We start from the raw sequence: 23,060 nt of genomic DNA, 5'->3' as shown, positions 1-23,060 counted from the left end.
CAACCCTGATCGTAGCCCCTAACAATGGTTTGTGGTTCTCTTACAGGTACCTGTTGAAGTTTGGCACTGTCAGACGCTACCTGGGCTACAACACTATGCAGGACTTCTTTTCCACTGCAGGCCACTGCAGGCCAACCCCACGTGTGATGACCGCCACTGCAGAAAACAGCAGGACAGCTATAAGGTAACCAAGGCTCCTTCTTCTCGCTCTCACTTTCTGTCTCTGGTGGTCGCTGTGTTTCTCTCTCTCTCTCGCTCTCATATATTTATATATCATGACCTAAGGTGTGTGAGGGGATGTATATGACTAAGTACAGTTGTAATTGACGGTGTTGTGTGCTTTACATTTGATTGTCACAGGCCACATGACAGAAGCTCCATGGAAAGTGTCACCAATGTTTTTTACCACATGATGTGCTGTTTTTGCAAGATCGAATCCCCGAGCTGACGAGGTAAAAATCTGTCGTTCTGAGCAGTTAACCCACTGTTCCTAGGTCGTCATTGAAAATAAGAATTTGTTCTTAACTGACTTGCCTAGTTAAATAAAGGTAAAATATATATTTTTTTAATTTCACTTGCTACATCTAATGGTTTTGATCATGTTTTGGCGTTAACCTGTTAAATGATGAGGGCCATAAACAATACCTAGTTGTCACAAGGAGAGGACCAAAACGCAGCAGGGAAGTGTATACTCATCTTCTTTATTGACAGGAAAAGAAGTAAAAAACCAAACAAACACGTATACAAAAATAACAAAACGATGCACGACAAAATAACAGTCTCGAAGGCAACACAGCAATCCAAGAACAATCTCCCACAAACACTAAACCAAACACATACCCATATATAGGACTCTCAATCAGAGGCAACTAGAAAACACCTGCCTCCAATTGAGAGTCCAACCCCAATAAACTAGACATAGAAATACAAAAGACTAGAGACCACATAGAAATACAAACATAGAACATAACCCGGAACTAACTAAACAAACACCCTACTAAATAAATCACCACCCCGAACCACATAAACAAAATACCCTCTGCCACGTCCTGACCAAACTACAATAACAAATAACCCTTATATTGGTCAGGACGTGACACTAGTAATGCTTATACTGCCAGAAAGATTAAAATCTCACCTTTCTGGTAAAAATAGTTATAAATTGCTGAGGTGTAGTCACTTTTGAGGACACAAGCTCAAGTACACAGTATAGATATTATATATTTTTTCTATTCAACAAAAGTCAGGGAATAAAGCTTGAAATGATTGAAATGCTTTCTAAATATAGTAACAGTCAAACTATAAACTATTTCACTATTCTTCTAACTATGAAATAAATGCTTAGTGACAGTACAAAAGTGGTCTTGTTTAAATTCTAATAAATTATTTAGTATTTTTTTCATGTTGAGGAGCTGCGAAGTTCGATCTTGTCTGGATGAAAAAAGAACGTGATGCTTCGCTCCCAATGCAAATTAGATTTCAGATTTCACATACTGCATCTCAGATGAGATCGGAGAAAGGCATACGATGCGGGACAACCAGAGCTGTCACGGGGTGCACAGGAATTGATGTTGCACCGTTCACAGAGCGATCTGTACACAAAAATGTTGGTCAGAATGGTCCAGAACCATTTAACGTTCCGTGTCACTCCCTACTGTGTATTCCAGGGCAGCCAAAGTGTTCTTGAGCTCTTAACTCGTCTGGAGATGGGTCAGAGTGTGTTGGGGCCAGACCGCTCGGACTGTGGCCAGTCCCTCAACAACCAAGCTGCCCGCCACACTGAGAGGAAGGAGTACGACAATGCAGAGGACATGTACGAGAGAGCCCCGGACATCAGGATGACAGCCCTGTCCCCTGACCACTCCTCCTTGGCATACACCCCCAAACACCTGGGAATGCTCTACAAACACAGGGTAGGTTGAGGAGATGGGATGTTTCTAACCAAGCCACCACAGGGCTGTTGCATATAATCCCATTAAACCAAGTCCTAGACCAGGAGAAGTTCACTCTTTTTACAACCAATTCTGTATTTTGGATGTAAATGACATGTTATAGATGTGTGGGGACAGTTATAATTTTTTTTAAAACAATTCCCCCAATTTCACTTGTTTTTGAGAAACTTACCCCAAGCAGCGATATACTTCCTCATTCTCGTTGTGCAGTACAGGGGTGCCGGAAAAACATGAACAAAGGCTCCCAAAACGTATGTCCTCTTAGAAATGGAAACTCTCATTATTGTGATGCAGGTCTTTAGATGTTGTACACATGAAATTGTGTCATTCCGAACTTTATCTGCAAAGTTATATTCCATTTTGTGCGAATTGAGCGGTTTCCCCTATCCAGCTGTTCCATTCTCCATGTAGCCTGCTGCTAGAATGGACAGAGGTATCACTTCTAAAGTTTTGATTGACAGTATTTCTTGTATACAACATCTAAAGACCTGCATCCCTATACTGAGAGCTTTGCTGTTTCTAAAGGACGTATTTGGGTATTTTTGGAGCCTTTGTTCATGTTTATCCACGGCCCCCATAATGCAGAACGAGTAATGAGGAAGTGTATCGCGGGTGGGGAAAGTTTCTCTAAACCAAGGGAAATCGCAAAAGTATTCTCTTCTATAACATTGCTGTTTTGAAAGTTAGCTTAGAGACCTTGAATTCTTATTCCTCACTCAACTCAAATTCTATTAGGTTGTGTGTAATCCTGATTTGTGACGCTGACGGAGGATATGTGTGATGTCCAGGGGAAGCTGGAGAAGGCTGTTCCTGTATGAGCTGGCTCTGGACATCAGGGAGAAGAGTTTTGGACTTAAACACCCAGTATGGCCACAGTATTGGTCAACCTGGCTGTATTCTACAGCAAACTGGTGAGAGGACCAATACTGCTTACAGTTCACTGCATACCAGACCGTGGTTCAAATATTAAAAAAATATTTTCAAATAGATGATCGTTTGGTTGAGTCTGCCTAGAGTGCCAGATGAGCGGGGTTTGCAGTTTTGGGACTCTTCTATTGGTTTATTAAGCCAGGCAAGCTGGAACAGGCACAGATGTGTTTGAAATGATTTGTCATATAATTGAAACCCAGGTCTGCTGCATGCATACTATGGACAGCTGTGTGTGGTTTGATTTTAATTGGATTCCCAGCTTAATTAGATTTCAAATGGAAATTTAGACTGTTTCTCCCAGATTCTGTCTGTGTTATTGTCTGACAGAAGAAGCACTTCCTCATTGTGCAGTATGGGGGTGCCGAAAACATGAAAAAAGGCTCCAAAAAGACCCAAATATATACTTTTAGAAACTGAAACGCTCTCAGTATAGTGATGCAGGTCTTTAGATGTGGTACACATGAACAGTCATTCCAAACTTGATCCGCAAGTACTTTAGTCTAGTAAACAGGAGTGGTACTCTGAAAGATCCATTCTAAACGACCGTTGGTACGTCTGACGTATACATTATAACAGAGCTACAACTACGAAAGATTTTGATCTCTGGTGGACAAACCAGAGACTTTCTGTTGAATTACTCCCCAGACGGACCGGCGATTTCAACAGAGAGACTGTATGTAAAGACCAGATAAAATGTACAAAACTGCATGAGCATAATTATCAAGTGCTTGTCAAATTGTGAATGAGAGACTGATGAAGTGTGTGCAGCCTGCCAAGAAATAGAGCAGAGTGCCTCCCTTTCATGTTACTTTTTTCAATGCATCATTTGTCCCATCATGCAGCCATAGAATGTATTAAAAATCAAAACATATAGCCTATAGACTGAGTAAGATGGTGCCAACAGAGAGGGCTGCCTCGCTTCTAGTTCTTAGGAAACTTTGCAGTATTTTGTTTTTCTATGTATTATTTCTTACATTGTTAACCCAGAAAATAGTATGTGTTATTACATATAGCCGGGAAGAACTATTGGATATCAGAGCGGCGGTATATCACCAGCACTACCAGCATTACGACCAGGAATACAATGTTCCCGAAGCGGATCCTGTGTTCGCACTACCCGGGCAATTGAACTGATTCCAGAGGCCAACCGAAAACAATGCCGGCGAAGGAGAGGTACTCGGAGCGATCTTCTAGTCCGACTGAGGAGGCGCGCACACCACCCACGGCTTCCGAGTATATTACTCGCTAATGTTCAGTCCCTGCATAATAAAGTTGATGAGCTCAGGGCAAGGGTTTCTTTCCAGAGAGACATCAGGGATTGTAACATACTCTGTTTCACGGAAACATGGCTCTCTCAGGATATACTGTCGGAGTCGGTCCAGCCATCTGGATTCTCAGTTCATCGCGCCGACAGGAATAAACATCTCTCAAGGGAAGAAGAAGGGCAGGGGTGTATGTTTTATGATTAATGACTCATGGTGTAATTGTGGTAACATACAGGAACTCAAGTCATTTTGTTCATCCGACCTAGAATACCTCACAATCAAATGCCGACCATATTTTTACCTCCCAAGAGAATTCTCTTTGGTTATAGTCACGGCCATGTATATCCCCCCCTCAAGCCGATACCACGACGGCCCTCAAGGAACTTCACTCGACTTTATGCGAACTGGAAAGCATAGATCCTGAGGCTGCATTTATTGTAGCTGGGGATTTTAACAAAGCAAATTTGAGGAAAAGGCTGCCTAAATTATATCAGCATATCGACTGTAGTACTCGCGCTGCTAAAACACTCGACCACTGTTACTCCAACTTCCGGGATGCATAATAGACCCTCCCCCGCCCTCCTTTCTGCAAATCTGACCATGACTTAATTTTGCTGCTCCCTTCCTATAGGCAGAAACTCAAACAGGAAGTACCCATGCAAAGGATTATTCAATGCTGGTCTTACCAATCGGAATCCACGCTTCAAGATTGTTTTGATCACACAGACTGGGATATGTTCCGGGTAGCTTCTGAGAATAATATTGACAAATACACTGAGATGGTCACTGAGTTTATCAGTAAGTGTATAGGAGATGTTGTACCCACTGTGACAATTAAAACCTACCCTATCCAGAAACCGTGGATAGAAGGCAGCATTCGCGCAAAACTGCAAGCGCGAAACACCGCATTTAACCATGGCACGGTGACTGGGAATATGGCAGAATACAAACCGAGTAGTCATTCCCTCCGCAAGGCAATCAAACAGGCAAAACGTCAGTATAGAGACAAAGTGGAGTCGCAATTCAACGGCTCAGACAGTCTGCTGTCTGCTGTCCCCACATGCTTCAAGATGGCCACCATTGTTCCTGTACCCAAGAATGCAAAGGTAACTGAACTAAATTACTATTGCCTTGTAGCACTCACTTCTGTCATCATGAAGCGCTTTGAGAGACTAGTCAAGGATTATATCACCTCCACCTTACCTGTCACCCTAGACAAACTTCAATTTGCTTACCAACCCAATTGGTCCACAGACGATGTAATCGCCATCACACTGTACACTGCCCTATTCAATATGGATAAGAGGAAACATATGTAAGAATACTGTTCATTGACTATAGCTCAGCATTCAACACCATAGTACCCTCCAAGCTCATCATTAAGCTTGAGGCCCTTGGTCTGAACACCGCCCTATGTAATTGGGTCCTGACGGGCCGCCCCCAGATGGTGAAGGTAGGAAACAACACCTCCACTTCACTCATCCTCAACACTGGGGCCCCACAAGGGTGTGTGCTCAGCCCCCTCCTGTAATCCCTGTTCACCCATGACTGCGTGGCCAAGCAGGCCTCCAACTCAATCATCAAGTTTGCAGACGACACAACAGTAGTAGGCTTGATTACCAACAACAACGAGACAGCCTACAGGGAGGAGGAGAAAGCTCTGGGAGTGTGGTGCCAGGAAAATAATCTCTCACTCAACGTCAACAAAACAAAGGAGATGATCGTGGACTTCAGGAAACTGCAGAAGGAACAACCCCCTATCCACATCGACGGGACAGCAGTGGAGAAGGTGGAAAGTTGTAAATTCCTTGGCATACACATCACTGACAAACTGAAATGGTCCACCCACACAGGCAGCGTGGTGAAGAAGGTGCAATTGCGCTGCTGGAGCAGGTTTTCATTATGGATCTCGCTGTACTTTGCTCCGTTCATCTTTCCCTCGATCCTGACAAGTCTCCCAGTCCCTGCCGCTGAAAAACTTCCCCACAGCATGATGCTGCCACCACAATACTTCACTGTAGGGATGGTGCTAGGTTTCCTCCAGACGTGACGCTTGGCATTCAGGCCAAAGAGTTCTATCTTGGTTTCATCATACCAGAAAATCTTGTTTCTCATGGTCTGAGAGTCTTTAGGTGCCTTTTGGAAAACTCCAAGCGGGCTTTCATGTGCCTTTTACTGAGGAGTGGCTTCCGTCTGGCCACTCTGCCATAAAGGCCTGATTGGTGGAGTGCTGCAGAGATGGTTTTCCTTCTGGAAGGTTCTCCCATCTCCACAGATGAACTCTGGAGCTCTGTCAGAGTGATCATCGGGTTCTCGTCTCACCTCCCTGACTAAGGCCCTTCTCCCCCGAAAACGTTTTGGTGCCCTTCCCCAGATCTGTGCCTCGACACAATCTCTAACACAATCTCAAGCTTTAAGGACAATTCCTTCAACCTCATAGCTTGGTTTTTGCTCTGACATGCACTGTCGACTGTGGGTGTATGTCTTTCCAAAACATGTCCAATTAATTGAATTTGCCACAGGTGGACTCCAATCAAGTTGTAAAAACATCTCAAAGATGATCAATGGAAACAGGATACACCTGAGCTAAATTTCAAGTCTCATACTGTAGCAAAGGGTCTGAATACTTATGTAAATAAGGTATTTCTATTTTTTCTTTTTAATACATTTGCAAAATTTTTTATGTTTTCATTTTGTCATTATGGGGTATTGTGTGTAGAATGATGAGGGGAAAAAACCATTTAATACATTTTGTTAGACCTGCCTAAAATAAATAATGGATTATTGGGATAGTGTAGGCTATATTCAATTGATTCATTAGACTTTTTAAAATGTAGATGTTCCAAAGGTCTGCATCAGTGGCTTGTAGGCTATGTGTGGAAGCCTGAGATGCTAAATGTCTTTATGTTAATTAACAGTCAGTTACCATGAGACCAGCAGTTATTTGAATGACAATCACCGTCTGACAAAATTTCATGACCACCACAGCACTAAGTGTCACAGGGTTTATGTTTATCTCAATACATTGGGTTCATAGGCAAAATATGAATGTCACAGGGTGGATGTTTATGTAAATACATTGCAGTCAATGTGAAAAGATATGAGTCGACCAATTTGATCTTATGTCAATAATTTGCAGTCAATGGGAAAATAGGACTATATAGGAAAATAGGACAGTGTTGATGCTTATGTCAATAGGACAAGATGAGTGTCACGGGGTTGATGCTTATGTCAATACATTGCATTCAATGGGGGAAGATTAGCATCACAATATGGACACATAGAGAAAGGCATCACTGACATGACAGCATCACTGACATGACACCTTCCTCTCGCTCTCCGTCCCTCTCTCTCTCTTCTTTCTCCCTCTATCTCTTTCCCCCCCTCTCTCCTTCAGTCTCTCCCTCCTTCCCCCTCCATTTTATCTCCCTCACTCTAAAAATTAGGGGTTCAACAGCGGTTCTTCTAAGATCCTCAAAGTTCTTTGAAGAACCTTAGGGTTCTTGGCACTGAAAATAGCCCCCAAAAGGTTCTTCCAAGAACCCCATAGGATGTGTGGTTAATTGAGGAATCTCCTTAGTTGGTGGGTTCTTGCAGGAACCTAACTGTCCAACTGAAACGTTTGGATTTGAATTTGAAAGGACAGCAGGTGCAGGCACTTAACTTTAAAATGTATAGTTCTCCTCAATTTAACCTCTTAGTGATCCCTTCACGCGCCAATCCCTTTAGCGGGATGGATTTGACATCATCCAGTGAAATTGCAGAGCGACAAATTCAAACTACAGGAATGTCAATATTCAACATTCACGAAAATATAAGTCTAATACATCAAAATAAAGCTTAACTTCTTGTTAATCCAGCCGCTGTGTCACATTTCAAAAAGGCTTTACGGCGAAAGCAGACCATGCGATTATCTGAGGACAGCGCCCCGCATACAAACACATGAAAATCATTTTTCAACCAGGCAGGTGCGACACAAAAGTCAGAAATAATGATATAATAAATGCCTTACCTTTGAAGATCTTCTTTTTGCAATCCCAAATGTCTCAGTGACACAATGAATGATCATTTTATTTGATAAATTCCTTCTTTATATCCCCAAAATGTCAATTTATTTTGCGCGTTTGATTCAGAAATACACTGGTTCCAACTCGCCCAACATGACTACAAAGTATCTAATAAGTTACCTGTAAACTTGGTCCAAACATTTCAAACAACGTTCCTAATCCAACCTCAGGTATCATAACATTTAAAACGGGCTAATCTGTTTCCAATACCGAAGAAAAAGAACACGTAGCGCTTCCTGTTCACGCGCACCAAAATAGTAGAGACCTTCAGAGTGACACATGGAATGAATTGCACTACTTCTTAATTTCTCAAAAGAAAAACATCTACCAAATTCTAAAGACTGTTGACATCTAGTGGAAGCCATAGGAACTGCAAACAGGAAATCCTATGACCTAAGGGTTTTGCCTGCCAAATCAGTTCTGTTATACTCACAGACATAATGTTAACAGTTTTAGAAACTTTAGAGTGTTTTCTATCCACATCTACCAATGATATGCATATCCTTGCTTCTGGGTCTGAGTAACAGGCCGTTTACTTTGGGCACGCTTTTCATCTGGACATCAAAATACTGCCCCCTAGCCTTAAGAAGTTTTAAGGTAAGGTGTGTCTCTTATATGACCTAAATGTATATTGTTGTTTGATACCACCTATCTTTTAATATTTGTGCAAATCTTTCTAAAACAGAAAATGGACACAATTCAATGGATATCAATCAACAAATAGGTAAGAATATGTACTGTATGCTGTAAGAATATTCTGAAGGCTAGCTCTATTGGGTGCGGATGACTGAACTGCTCACTTTTGTGTCTGTGTCTGCATGTATGCAGACGAGGAGGCATACAAAGGTATGTCTATTGATATGTTATGCAGATCACACGTACCATCCTCCTTCCTTAACTCTTCCATGAAAATCCCATGGACAAGGTACAGTTTAAGTCGAAAGTTTACATACACCTTAGCCAAATACATTTAAACTCAGTTTTTCACATTTCCTGACATGTAGTCCAACTAAAATTTCCCAGTCTTAGGTCAGTTAGGATCACCACTTTATTTTAAGAATGTGAAATGTCAGAATAATAGTAGAGGGAGTTTTATTTCAGCTTTTATTTCTTTCATCACATTCCCAGTGGGTCAGAAGTTTACATACTCAATTAGTATTTGGAAGCATTGCCTTTAAATTGTTTAACTTGGGTCAAATGTTTCGGGTAACCTTCCACAAGCTTCCCACAATAAGTTGGGTGAATTTTGGCCCATTCCTCCTGACAGAGCTGGTGTAACTGAGTCAGGTTTGTAGGCCTCCTTGCTCGCACACACTTTTTCAGTTCTGCCCAAAATGTTTCTATAGGATTGAGGTCAGGGCTTTGTGTTGGCCACTCCAATACCTTGACTTTGTTGTCCTTAAGCCATTTTGCCACAACTTTGGAGGTATGTTTGGGGTCATTGTCCATTTGGAAGACCCAAGCTTTAACTTCCTGACTGATGTCTTGAGATATTGCTTAAAAATATCCACATAATTTTCCTCCCTCATGATGCCATCTATTTTGTGAAGTGCACCAGTCACTCCTGCAGCATAGCACCCCTACAACATGATGCTGCCACCCTCGTGCTTCACGGTTGGGATGGTGTTCTTCGGCTTGCAAGCCTCTCCCTTTTTCCTCCAAACATAACGATGGTCATTATGGCCAAACAGTTCTATTTTTGTTTCATCAGACCAGAGGACATTTCTCCAAAAAGTAAGATCTTTGTCCCCATGTGCAGTTGCAAACCGTAATCTGGCATTTTTATGGCGATTTTGGAGCAGTGGCTTCTTCTTTGCTGAGTGGCCTTTCAGGTTATGTTGATATAGGACTCGTTTTACTGTGGATATATATATATACTTTTGTACCTGTTTCCTCCAGCATTTTCACAAGGTCCTTTTGCTGTTGTTCTGGGATTGATTTGCACTTTTCGCACATAATTACGTTAATCTCTAGGAGACAAAACGCGTCTCCTTCCTGAGTGGTATGACGGGTGCGTGGTCCCAAGTTGTTTATACTTGCGTACTATTGTCGGTACAGATGAACGTGGTACCTTCAGATATTTGGAAATTTCTCTCAAGGATGAACCAGACTTGTGGAGGTCTACAATTTATTTTTCTGAGGTCTTGGCTGATTTCCTTTGATTTTCCCAAGATGTCAAGCAAAGAGGCACTGAGTTTGAAGGAGGGCCTTGAAATACATCCACAGGTACACCTCCAATTGACTCAGATGATGTCAATTAGCCTATCAGAAGCTTCTAAAGCCGTGATATAATTTTCTGGAATTTTCCAAGCTGTTTAAAGGCACAGTCAACTTAGTGTATGTAAATTGTGATGCAGTGAATTATAAGTGAAATAATGTCTGTAAACAATTGTTGGAAAAATGACTTGTGTCATGCACATGGTAGATGTCTTCTCTAGGGTAGGGGGCATTTTGTATTTTGACGTCCGGATGAAAGGCGTGCCCAAATTAAACTGCCTGCTACTCAGGCTCAGAAGGTAGGATATGCATATTATTAGTAGATTTGGATAGAAAACACTCTGACGTTTCTAAAACTGTTTGAATGATGTCTGTGAGTATAACAGAACTCATATGGCAGGCAAAACCCTGAGACAAATCCAACCAGGAAGTTGAAAATCTGAGGATTGTAGTTTTTTCAATTGTTTCCCTATTCAAACTACTGTGACTTAGGGTTCATTTTGCACTTCCTAAGGCTTCCACTAGATGTCAACAGTCTTTAGAACATTGTTTCATGTTTCTACTGTGAATATGGAGCGAACGAGAGGGCCTGGAAGTAGATGTGTGAGGAAATGACATGAGCTCAGAGGTGCACGCTCACGTGAGTGTGAGCTGTGTTCCTTTTCTTTTCTGAAGACATTGTAATTGTCCGGTTGGAATATTACTGAAGATTTATGTTAAAAACACCCTAAAGATTGATGCTATACATCATTTGACATATTTCTACGAACGCAAATATAACTTTTTTTTACTTTTCTTTGTGACATTTTCGCGCGCTTCCTGCATTTGGAGTAGTGGACTGAACGTGCGAACAAAAAGGAGGTATTTGGACATAAATGATGGACTTTATCGAAGAAAACAAACATTTATTGTGGACCTGGGATTCCTGGGAGTGCATTCTGATGATCATCAAAGGTAAGTGAATATTTATAATATTATTTCTGGCGCATAAGTCATTACATCGCATTCAAGGCAAAAAAGTTAGTGATCGAGCAGCAATGGGTAAATTGGTAAAATACTCAGACAGACAGACACATCCACTAACAGACATACAGGCAGGCAGACCTATAAACTCACAGACAGACAAACAGACAGGCAGAGAGGAAGGCAGGAAGACAAACTCTAAACTCAACCCTAAATCTTACCCTAGCTTTGGGAAGGTTTAATCTTCCCAAATTATACATATTTGTAACTGGGGGACCAGTCATGACCCGGGAATATGACATTTGAAGACAATCGACACAAAAGCATTTTTGACCTCCATTGGACACAATGGTCTTGCAGTTATATAAACTCTGAGACTTGTTATGAATTCCTGAATTAATTTTGAAGAGGATATTGATCAATTTGTTTGTAGATTTACTTGAAACTTGAAACGCTGCCTGTCTGTGTGCCTGCCTGCCTAACTGCCTGCCTGCCTACAGGTCTATCTATCTGTCTGCCTGCAGTCTGTTTGTCTGTGTCTGCCTGTCTGTCTGTCAGTTGGCCTTTCTGTGGGAGAGAGGAGGGAGAAAGGAGAGAGAGAGCGGGAGAGAGAGATGAGAGGAGGGGGAGGCAAGGAAAGAAAGGGGGAGAGAGAATGGAGGGGAGGAGGGAGAGGGAATGGAGGGGGAGAGTCAGGCAAGGGGAGAGAGAGGGAGAGGGTGAAGGAGGGATGGGGAGAGAGGAGGAAGGGGGAGAGAGAGAGAGAGAGATGAGAGGAGGGGGAGGGAGAGGGAGAGAAGGACAGGATATTTGCAGGTTCCATCAAGTTAAATGTAAGACTTTTTAAGACCTTTTTAATGCCACTTGAAATACAATTTAATACTTATTTTGAGGTCTGCGTACACCACAAACCTGCTAATATCTCCATATTTTTTTTATGCAATCACCAATAGAAAAAATAAGTAGGCTAATCATCTCCTAATGGCACGAATATAATAGACTAATATATTTGGTGCTAATTCACCAGCTGGGTAAGGGGAAACTCAAAACACAGTAGCTAGATCACGACCTCTAAGTTTAATTTTCACTGGAAGTAGCCATGTTTTAATCTAACAGTAAAGTAATTATGAATGTCCAAATTTATTTTGCTAATACCCAATGAGACCGATGTTCTCGCAGAGGCTGATGCGCTTTCACTCGCTCCGTATCTCAAATCCATTCACTCTAAAAAGAAAAGGTTCCTGAAGTATTTGTTAGGGGTTCTTCAAATTGAAACTGTCAGAGAACCCCTATAAGTTCTTCAAAGAAACCCTTTTAATTAGAGGTCGATCGATTATGATTTTTCAACACCGATACCGATTATTGGCGGACCCAAAAAACCCGCTACCGATTAATCGGCCGATTTTTTTTATTTATTTTTTTTAAAATTTGTATTATTATTATTATTTTTTTTACATTTATTTATTTGTAATAATGACAATTACAACAATACTGAATGAACACTTATTTTAACTTAATATAATACATCAATAAAATCAATTTAGCCTCAAATAAATAATGAAACATGTTCAATTTGATTTAAATAATGCAAAACAAAGTGTTGGAGAAGAAAGTAAAAGTGCAATATGTGCCATGTAAAAAAGCTAACGTTTAAGTTCCTTGCTCAGAACATGAGAACATATGAAAGCTGGTGGTTCCTTTTAACATGAGTCTTCAATATTCCCAGGTAAGATGTTTTAGGTTGTAGTTTATTATAGGACTATTTCTCTCTGTACGATTTGTATTTCATATACATTTGACTATTGGATGTTCTTATAGGCACTTTAGTATTGCCAGTGTAACAGTATAGCTTCCGTCCCTCTCCTCGCTCCTACCTGGGCTCGAACCAGGAACACATCGACAACAGCCACCCTCGAAGCAGCGTTACCCATGTAGAGGAAGGGAAAAAACTACTCCAAGTCTCAGAGCGAGTGACGTTTGAAACGCTATTAGCGCGCACCCGGCTAACTAGCTAGCCATTTCACATCAGTTACACCAGCCTAATCTCAGGAGTAGATAGGCTTGAAGTCATAAACAGCGCAATGCATTGCGAAGGGCTGCTGGCAAAACACACGAAAGTGCTATTTTGAATGAATGCTTACGAGCCTGCTGCTGTCTACCACCGCTCAGTCAGACTGCTCTATCAAATCATAGACTTAATTATAACATAATAACACACAGAAACACGAGCCTTAGGTCATTAATATGGTCCAATCCGGAAACTATCATCTCGAAATCAAAACATTATTCCTGTTACATTGCACAACCTTCAGTGTTATGTCATAATTACGTAAAATTCTGACAAATTACCCAAAGTGTTGCATATACCCTGACTGCGTGCAATGAACGCAAAATGACACAATTTCACCTGGTTAATATTGCCTGCTAACCTGGATTTCATTTAGCTAAATATGCAGGTTTAAAAATATATACTTCTGTGTATTGATTTTAAGAAAGGCATTGATGTTTATGGTTAGGTACAGTCGTGCAACGATTGTGCTTTTTTCGCAAATGCGCTTTTGTTAAATCATCCCCGTTTGGCGAAGTCGGCTGTCTTTGATAGGAAGAAATAGTCTTCACAGTTCGCAACGAGCCAGGCGGCCCAAACTGCTGCATATACCCTGAAATTCATGTTAGCAGGCAATATTAACTAAATATGCAGGTTTAAAAATATATACTTGTGTATTGATTTTAAGAAAGGCATTGATGTTTATGGTTGGAGCAACGTGTACCTAAGCGATTATATGCAACGTGTAACAGTGTAGGTTCCGTCCCTCTCTTCGCCCCAACCCGGGCTCCTTGCACACATCAACAACTGACACCCACCGAAGCATCGTTACCCATCGCGCCACAAAAGCCGCGGCCCTTGCAACACAAGGGGAAACCCTACTTCAAGTCTCAGAGCGAGTGACGTCACTGATTGAAATGCTATTAGCGCGCACCACCGCTAACTAACTAGCCATTTCACATCAGTTACAAACGCAGGACAGGCTAGATAAACTAGTAATATCATTATCAACTATGTGTAGTTAACTAGTGATTATGATTCATTGATTGTTTTTTATAAGATAAGTTTAATGCTAGCTAGCAACTTACCTTAGCTTCTTACTGCATTCGCGTAACCTCGTGGAGTGCAATGTAAAGCAGGTGGTTACAGTGTTGGACTAGTTAACCGTAATGTTGCAAGATTGAATCCCTGAGCTGACAAGGTAAAAATCTGTCTTTCTGCCCCTGAACAAGGCAGTTAACCCACCGTTCCTAGGCCGTCATTGAAAATAAGAATGTGTTCTTAACTGACTTGCCTAGTTAAATAAAGGTAAACATTAAAAAAAAAAAATAATAATAAAAAATAATCGCCCAAATCGGCGTCCAAAAATACCGATTTCCGATTGTTATGAAAACTTGAAATCGGCCCTAATTAATCGGCCATTCCGATTAATCGGTCGACCTCTACTTTTAATGGATCCTCATGATCTTTTGAGGAACCTTTTGGGCTAAATGTTTTAACTACACATAATAACAACAATAACACTATTTTAGTTTTCAATGTTTATTTAGATTTTAGTGGCAAAGCAGAATACAAAAATCCAAACATGAGGTAAACTCCCAGCAGAGCCCCAAGTCTAATGGGTATATCCTCTGGCTGTTGATGTTTTAATGTGTTGATGTTCTCCGTATTCATAGTCAGAACGATTTTGCAGTGCATGATTGAACAGGTTTCCTGTTACATTCATCAGAGGTGTAGGGAGGATGAAGTCTGTGAATCCCAAAAATAGTCATTATACAGATGATTAACAAAACATGCACACAACAGTATTCATACCTTCGTGTTTGTGGTAAATGTAAATGGAAATGGACATACCTTGTCCATAATGTAGAGGCCTATGGGCCTATGGGATATTTATTGAAGAGGGAAGGGAGGAGGATGGTAAATCTGATCTGCATAACATACCAATATCAATTGGCATAACTTTGTATGTCTCCTCGTCTGTATACCTGCAGAAACAAAAACAAAAGTGAGCAGTTCAGTCATCTGCACCCAATACAGATAGCCTTCAACATATTCTTATAGCCTGCAACACATTATTATTACCTCTTTGTTGATTGAAATCCATTGAATTGTATACATTTTCTGTTTTAGAAAGAGTTGCACAAATATGAAAAGATAGATGGTGTCATCAGAAAACAATATCAATTTAGATCATACAAGGGACAAATCTTACCTTAAATTGAAGAGATCTTTAAATGTTTCAGTTAAGTGCCTGCGCCTGCTGTCCTTTCAAATTCAAATCCAAATGTTTCAGTTGGGCAGTTAGGTTCCTGCAAGAACCCCCACCAGCTAAGGAGGTTCCTCGATGAACCCCAGCTCCTATGGGGTTCTTGGAAGGACCTTTTGGGGGCAATTTTCAGTGCCAAGAACCTTAAGGTTCTTCAAAGAACTTTGAGGATCTTAGAAGAACCCTAGTTGAATCCTTAAGTTTTAGAGTGTATCAATATCTGGGTTGTAAAATAGACAGCTGAGAAATAAAAAATATACCTGCACAAAGCTGATTATGAAGATAATGCACTTTACTGTTTGAACAAATCATTTAATAGCTAAATAGTTAACTAGCTAGCTAACGAGTGCACTAACTAGCCAAGCTACAAGCAATGCTTCAAATTGGCTATCTATTTTGTAGCCTATCTTACTTCCTGTGCTCATTCATCTGGCAATGTCCGACTTGCAGTGGCACACGCACATCACACGCACACAGAGTCTTAGGCTTCATGTGGAGTTCTCAGGTATCTTGAAAATGCGCCTCAGTAGGAGTAGGCTATCATTTGATGTTTTTTTTATTTTATTTGTAATTTTAACAGATTTTGCCACGGTGGCAACAATTAAGCAGCTGCACAACATAGCGGAAACACTGAAGTCATCTCCGGGCACATTTTTTAAGACCATTGAAAACTGAATTTAAAACTTAAGGACACATGGGCACCCTGGAGGGAAAGGAGGGAAAGAGAATGGAAGGCAGAGGAGAGAGAGAGAGAGAGAGAAGGGGGAGAGTGAAGGAGGGAGGGGGGGAGTGAAGGGGGGAGGGGGAGAGAGAGGAGGGAGGGGAGACAGCCAACATACAGACAAAGGTGGGAGAGAGAGATGAGAGGAGGAGGAGGCAGGGAAAGAAGGAGGGGGAGAGAGAGAACGGACAGTGAGGGAAGGGAGGAGGGAGAGGTGAAGGAGGGAGAGGAGGAAGAGAGGAGGGACAGGGAAGAGGGAGAAAGAGAGAAGGGGAGGGGGAGAGAGGTGAGAGAGATTGAGGGAGAGGAGAATGAGGGGGATAAAGAGGAGGTAGAGAAAGATAGAGAGACAGACATGAGATAAATGAGAAAAACGTCAACCCAGTGACACTCATCTTTTCCCATTGACTGCAATGTACTGAGAAAAACGTCAACCCTGTGAAACTCATATTTTCCTATTGACTGCAATATATTGAGAAAAACATCAACCCTGCAACACTCGCCTTTTCTCATGGACTGCAATGTAACATTTTACATTTTTGCAAAAACGTGCCAGGATGACGTTTTCCTATGACATCATGTCGATGTCAGCTTGGCTGATGAGCTCAACTCAAAACACCCAAAGCGTGGAATAAAAAAAACAAGTGCCTTTGATTCCAGCTTCATCACTGGCATGTTTTTCATGTTTTAGTATTGTAATGACGATTTTTTTTTGTAATATGTAGTGATTATAATAATCAGTTACAATATATATTTCAGGTGACAATAGATGTGTTCGCAAATAAAATGTTCTCCCTCATTTAATAATTACCTTAATTTGACTTCCGTTATCTAGCGTATTGGCATGATAGACAGGCATAAGTTATAATCAATACATCATATGATCATTTGTCAGACGACTTATTTCAATATAGCCTAGTCGTCTTTCACAAAATAGCTTATTGAACTGATATAACAAATACAAAAGTATTGCATACTATAATTCAATGAGGTACCAGTTACCAAGAAAATCATGCACTGTGTTGGGGCGGGGCAGAAATCAGTTAGTTGTAAGTGAACAACACATGGGCACTGACTGAGACAGCTTTCTGATATCGCGGCGCGCTGAGAGGGAGGCAGCAGCCGATGGAGAAGGGTTGTCTGTCGTGATATAACAGTGTGCATGTACAAGGCAAGGTGGCATCTTCGTTTAGTCAATTAACCAGATATATGTTTGGTGATTTTCTCTTTGAAGAAGTCTTATTTGGCATCTAATCCAGGAGATGGCATTTAATCCATTCCTTCACCATTGTGCGCATTTTAATTTTGGCAATGTCAATACTGCCTATTTATCTTGGACCTGATATTTTCTGATGGACTCTATATGCATAAAATGACTACTTCTTGAATCGACCATTCTGGAATAACACTAACCACATAGACGGGATGGGATCTTTTAATTCAAGCGGAGTTGACACGTTCCCAGTTTTCAATTTAAATTCCTCATCAGAAAGTCCATATACTTTGGCTACTATAGCGAGTCTTGCAGCACTTGTAAGTTGTCTTATTTTGTTTACAGTGGTCGGTAACGTTCTGGTTGTAATTGCGGTGTTAACAAGCCGGGCACTGAAAGCACCCCAGAACCTGTTTTTGGTTTCCTTAGCCACAGCAGACATTCTGGTTGCCACTTTGGTGATGCCTTTTTCTCTGGCAAACGAACTTATGGGCTATTGGTATTTCGGGAAAGTTTGGTGTGGAATTTACCTTGCTTTAGATGTCTTATTTTGCACTTCGTCCATTGTCCATCTGTGTGCAATCAGTTTGGACCGTTACTGGTCCGTTACGCAAGCTGTTGAATACAATCTCAAACGGACTCCTAAACGAGTGAAATGTATTATCGTCATTGTATGGCTTATATCTGCGATGATATCTTCTCCTCCGTTAATATCAATAGACAAGAACAATGATAACTCTCAGTACCCAGGATGTGAGCTGAACAATGACACTTGGTACATCCTTTCCTCTAGCATTGCGTCATTCTTTGCTCCTTGCCTAATCATGATATTAGTATATATTAGAATATACCAAGTGGCCAAGACAAGGACCAGGGGCATGTCAGAGAAAAAACATGGTCCTGGTGAAGCTACAATGACTGAGAATGGGTTAAGCAAAGCCACCTCGTGCAAAATCAACGGGGACAAAGAGAACGGGCACTGGCAGTGCCCTTCCACGCCCACCAGCATGAGGACCACCGGGGTCCCAGATGAGGTGGACCTGGAGGAGAGCTCTTCCTCAGAGGGCAAAGGTCACCCCAAACCTCAGGACCTGAACCATAAGAGGGCCAAGAGAGCCAGCCGGAAGAACAGCGCCATCTCCAAACACTCCAGCCGGATCTCCAGAGCCAGTAACAAATCCATGGACCTGTTCGCTTCCAGGAGGAAGAAGAGGAGGAGGAGCTCTGCGTCCAGGAAAAAGGTATCTCAGGCCAGGGAGAAGAGATTCACCTTTGTGCTGGCGGTGGTCATGGGAGTGTTTGTGGTGTGCTGGTTCCCATTCTTCTTCAGCTACTGCCTGCACGGAGTGTGCGGGGACCCCTGTAAGATCCCCGATCCCCTCTTTAAGTTCTTCTTCTGGATCGGTTACTGTAACAGCTCCCTCAACCCTGCCATCTACACTATCTTCAACCAGGATTTCCGACGCGCCTTTCAGAAAATCCTTTGCAAGTCTTGGAAAAAATCCTTCTAGATATGTAATAACAAGAGGGACAAGCCAGGACTAAATATCCCTTGAGGTGACAATATCAATGGCATAACCGTATGAAATCTACCATGGAATATCAATGTGAAAGCAGACTTTTTTTTATTTATTTGGCCCATGGAACAATGCAATGTGCATACTGTACTTACAGTGGACAGACAACATTGTCATGCTGTAACTCAATTGAGTCAGAGCATAATACTGAACTACGTCTTCATATCCCCTTACAGGCAACTCTCGAGTGCTTTTAACCTACTTATTTCTCTTACCGGCCTTCATATTTGCCATCCACGTTTAGTGTGTGCATAGTGGTTCCCAGAACTAGACTTACTGAAGTGTGTCGCAAGGCTTTAACTCAATGTCATGTTAGATATCCAGTACTCCTGAGTCCTTTACAACCAAAGTGACAGCAGGTAGCATTTCCAGGTTGATCATGCTAATGCTAAAAACACAGGGGAGCTAGCCTGGCGCATCTGCAGTTTAATCCAGTACTGTATGTTTTCATGGGTAATGCTTTCCCTAAGGATTACAAGTGGTTGAGGTGTTGAGGGATGACTATACCAGGGCTGTCCAACCCTGTTCCTGGATAACTACCCTCCTGTAGGTTTTTGCTACAAGCCCAGTTGTAACTAACCTGATTCATTTTTATCAACAAGCTAATTATTAGAATCAGGTATGCTACAGTAGATTAGGGTTGAAGCGAAAATCTACAGGATGGTAGCTCTCCAGGTACAGGGTTGGAGAGCCCTGCTCTATACGTTGAAAAAATATGGGCTACGGTTGGACCTTTTTTTCACCTTGGATGCGGACTAATAAATATTTAAGAATAAAACATAAAGTGTTTATTTTAATACACTACCTCCCTTGTGGACTGTTTCTGTGTAATTATTTAGCATATTTTGTATTTTGTTTTGCAAGTGGTGCAGTTTCTTATGCTTAAAGTAGTGGGCTGTCATGCAAAATAAACACTGAAGAAATATTATGTTAGCTCTGTTGTAATGTTGGAGTTCTGGTATATATACAGTGGAGCACTCTGACAATGATGCACATGTGCTTTTGCTTGAGTGATTAAGGGATTTGGAGATAGTCTGCACTGCCAGCATCAATCACTGTCTAAAGTGCTAAGATGTCTGGCAACCCATTTGTCCCTCAGATGGTATACAAACAAGATTTTTACGTTTTAAACATGTCAAAGGAACAGCTCAAGGACAACCATGCATTTACACAGTCATTTTTATTTATAGACAATCATTTGGGCATTGTCAAACTATTTAAAATTCATGTCAAATATAGTTAGGGAATGCTAAAGGGTAAATTGTTAAAATGGCCCTGCAGAAGCTTCCTGGTAAAATATAATCTGTAGCTACTTAGCTGCCTAAATATTTTCTTCAGGGGGAAACAATTCCATTGTGGCAATCCTGATCAAGACTATCTATCAGGTCCGAAATCCCACCAAACCCACTGACTGGCTTGGGGGTGTTCTCACCATGGCTGCGTACCGATTATCCACCCTTCTCTGAAAGTGTGGTCTTGCACACTCCCAGTCATACAGTAGATCTAGTGAGTGCACACTTTGGGAGAAGTGTGGAGAATTGGGATGCTGCCTATGTTTCCCTTTAAATCATAACATTCAGATTAGTATCCTTTCACAAAGGGAATGAAACAAGAAAGTATCCAAGAGTATTGTGACACAGCCTGTTTGTTTTACTAAGTAGCCCCAAGATCCCTGGTAAGTTTATTGGCAACACTTTCTGAAGTTAACTATGAAATTGATCAAAGCTTCAGTGATGGGTTCAACCAAAGGATTTGTCCTCCTGGTAAAGACTGGCCATGTCAATACCAGGGTGTACAGGATGTGACCTTTTAGCACAAAAAGGTTTGATGTCACTTGTGGCTGAGAGGAGATAAGCCAATATTCCCCACTGCCTCTTTCATCAGCGAGGTGAAACTGAATCCCCTAACTCTTGTTGTGGATCTTTACTCCATGTTAAACTGCTTCTGTGTTTGGGGTGCCAATGTAAATGCTCTTTGAAATGGTCTACATCTTTTGTGTTTGTTCCAATTACCATATACTGCTGATATAGTGTAATAGTAAATGTCCACATGTTTAGATGTAGAAGTTTCAAGGGTTGCTTTATTTATTATCAGTATAAAAAAAACAACAGTTACATATATGATGTTGATATACTGTAGGCATTTTAAAGGAATTATGTTAGCCCTTTAACCTCATTTCCTTTGTAGGTTTTCCATTTTGATCAGTCTACCAGTGTGAGTGCAGTGGACACATCACCCCAGTTGACTTCCTGTGTAAAGGATAGGGTTTCCCCACATAACCATGAGGGAAGCTACTAGGCAACATGCCCATCTATGATGCAGAGGACTGTTAAAAGGGAATACAGCCAACAGCATTCACCTAGTTCAGTTCCTGTTTGATCTCTAATGCATTAGAAAACCTGCTTTGTCATTGAATCTCACTCTGTCAAATACAAAAGTGGCATTTAATGTTCCACTGGTGTCAGAGCTCAGAGTAAACAGTTATTCAATCGCTTGCTTTATAAGGTCAGACAGATTTTTATTTCAACGCCACCCTCCAATGTTCCTTTGGCAATTTATTGGCAGTATTTGGGTAGTACTAACATTGTGTCAAATAAAAAGGAGAAAGCACTTAAAACACGGACTGAGACGGTGTGACTTAAATTATTTGTGATTCACCCTGAGTGAATTTGATATTACGAGACTTTGGGACTATACGGTTCTTTGGGACTATACGGTTCTATCTGTGCAAAGCATAGTTCTGAGATATTGAGCATTACAGTTTCACATCCTGGACCTCAGAACCATTTTATAGTGAATTCTTCTTTCATAACCCATTAAGGTCCTAGCCTTAAAGATACCTAAAGGGCAGAGCACCAAAATCCTTTTTTTTAAGGGGGTGCAGTTACAAATAGAACAAAGGTTCTATCAGTCACAGAATGTTACAGTTATTTCAATTTCAATATAAAAGTACAGACGTTTAATGATTAGATAAAGAGAATACCCTTACATCTTTCTAATCACACAATCAAATATATAAATTCATGTTCATTTGTTAAAGTAGCAATATGTAACTTTTTGGGCGATCTGACCAAATGCACATAGAAATGTGAGTTATAAATCTATCATTCTAATCCAAAGCAAGTCTAAGAACAGGTAGATCTGATGTATGTGCTCTATTTCTATGCTTCCCGTTCTTAAGTTTTGTTTTTGCGTCTTTTACTTTCGGTTTTGTACACCAGCTTCAAACAGCTGAAACAATAGTTTTGGTTATGGAAAATATATTTCACAGCGGTTTAGATGATACAACGATTCTCTATACTATTTTATTTTTTGTCACATAAACTGAAATTAGGCAAACTATTAGAGTTTTAGCAACTAGGAAATGGTAACTAAAAAGTGTAGCTCTGGATGAGTAAACTGATATATTTGTCTGGTCTCTGACACCCAAAGTTCGTAAACTCCTTGCTAGTTATCAATAAAATGTGTTAAGTTTGTAATTTTTGCGAAATACCCCTTCCATTGAGGTTTTCGTAGTACAAGACAAAAACAGCAACACCTCTAAGGCACCTGTATTTATTTGTTTTTACCATTAACAGCTTACGTTATGGCCATTATTCTGAAAAAGTGTTGAAAAAAAATCTACGTAATTTAAAAAGAGGACCAGAACCTATGATATGAATAATCAAGGATTTGAGACTATAAGGTTCTCCCTGCAAAATGCATAGTTTTGAGATAATACGTCCCAGATCTAAGAACTGTTTTGTGATGTCTTCCTCTTTCATGACTCAATAAGTATATGACCTTAAATACAATTATTTTTTATTCACAACCCAGCATTGTGTGATTGGATTGCAGAT

At 40.9% G+C, this 23,060-nt stretch overlaps 1 protein-coding gene and 1 long non-coding RNA gene across 2 annotated transcripts; one reads left to right on the top strand and one right to left on the bottom strand.

Annotated features, from left to right (window-relative positions):
- Positions 1 to 15,003: 15,003 nt before the first annotated feature.
- Positions 15,004 to 15,734, bottom strand: LOC123728646 (uncharacterized). Its single transcript, XR_006760278.1, has 3 exons — positions 15,527 to 15,734; positions 15,296 to 15,429; positions 15,004 to 15,190 (listed from the first exon to the last, which is right to left on the bottom strand). It is a non-coding gene; the product is annotated as an uncharacterized lncRNA (long non-coding RNA).
- A 1,768-nt stretch (positions 15,735 to 17,502) lies between these two features.
- Positions 17,503 to 21,837, top strand: LOC106577568 (alpha-2 adrenergic receptor-like). Its single transcript, XM_014155714.2, has one exon. It carries the CDS (start codon positions 17,857 to 17,859, stop codon positions 19,153 to 19,155), a length of 1,299 nt encoding a protein of 432 aa, XP_014011189.1. The 5' UTR covers positions 17,503 to 17,856; the 3' UTR covers positions 19,156 to 21,837.
- Positions 21,838 to 23,060: the final 1,223 nt, after the last annotated feature.

The sequence above is a fragment of the Salmo salar genome, chromosome ssa18 (assembly GCF_905237065.1).
Source record: "Salmo salar chromosome ssa18, Ssal_v3.1, whole genome shotgun sequence".
Taxonomy (NCBI): domain Eukaryota; kingdom Metazoa; phylum Chordata; class Actinopteri; order Salmoniformes; family Salmonidae; genus Salmo; species Salmo salar.
This window is presented reverse-complemented; position numbering and strand designations above follow the sequence as displayed.

Bases quoted from the DNA above. Each gene is read 5' to 3' on its own strand.
- LOC106577568 (XM_014155714.2), top strand. From the start codon at position 17,857: ATGGGATCTTTTAATTCAAGCGGAGTTGACACGTTCCCAGTTTTCAAT.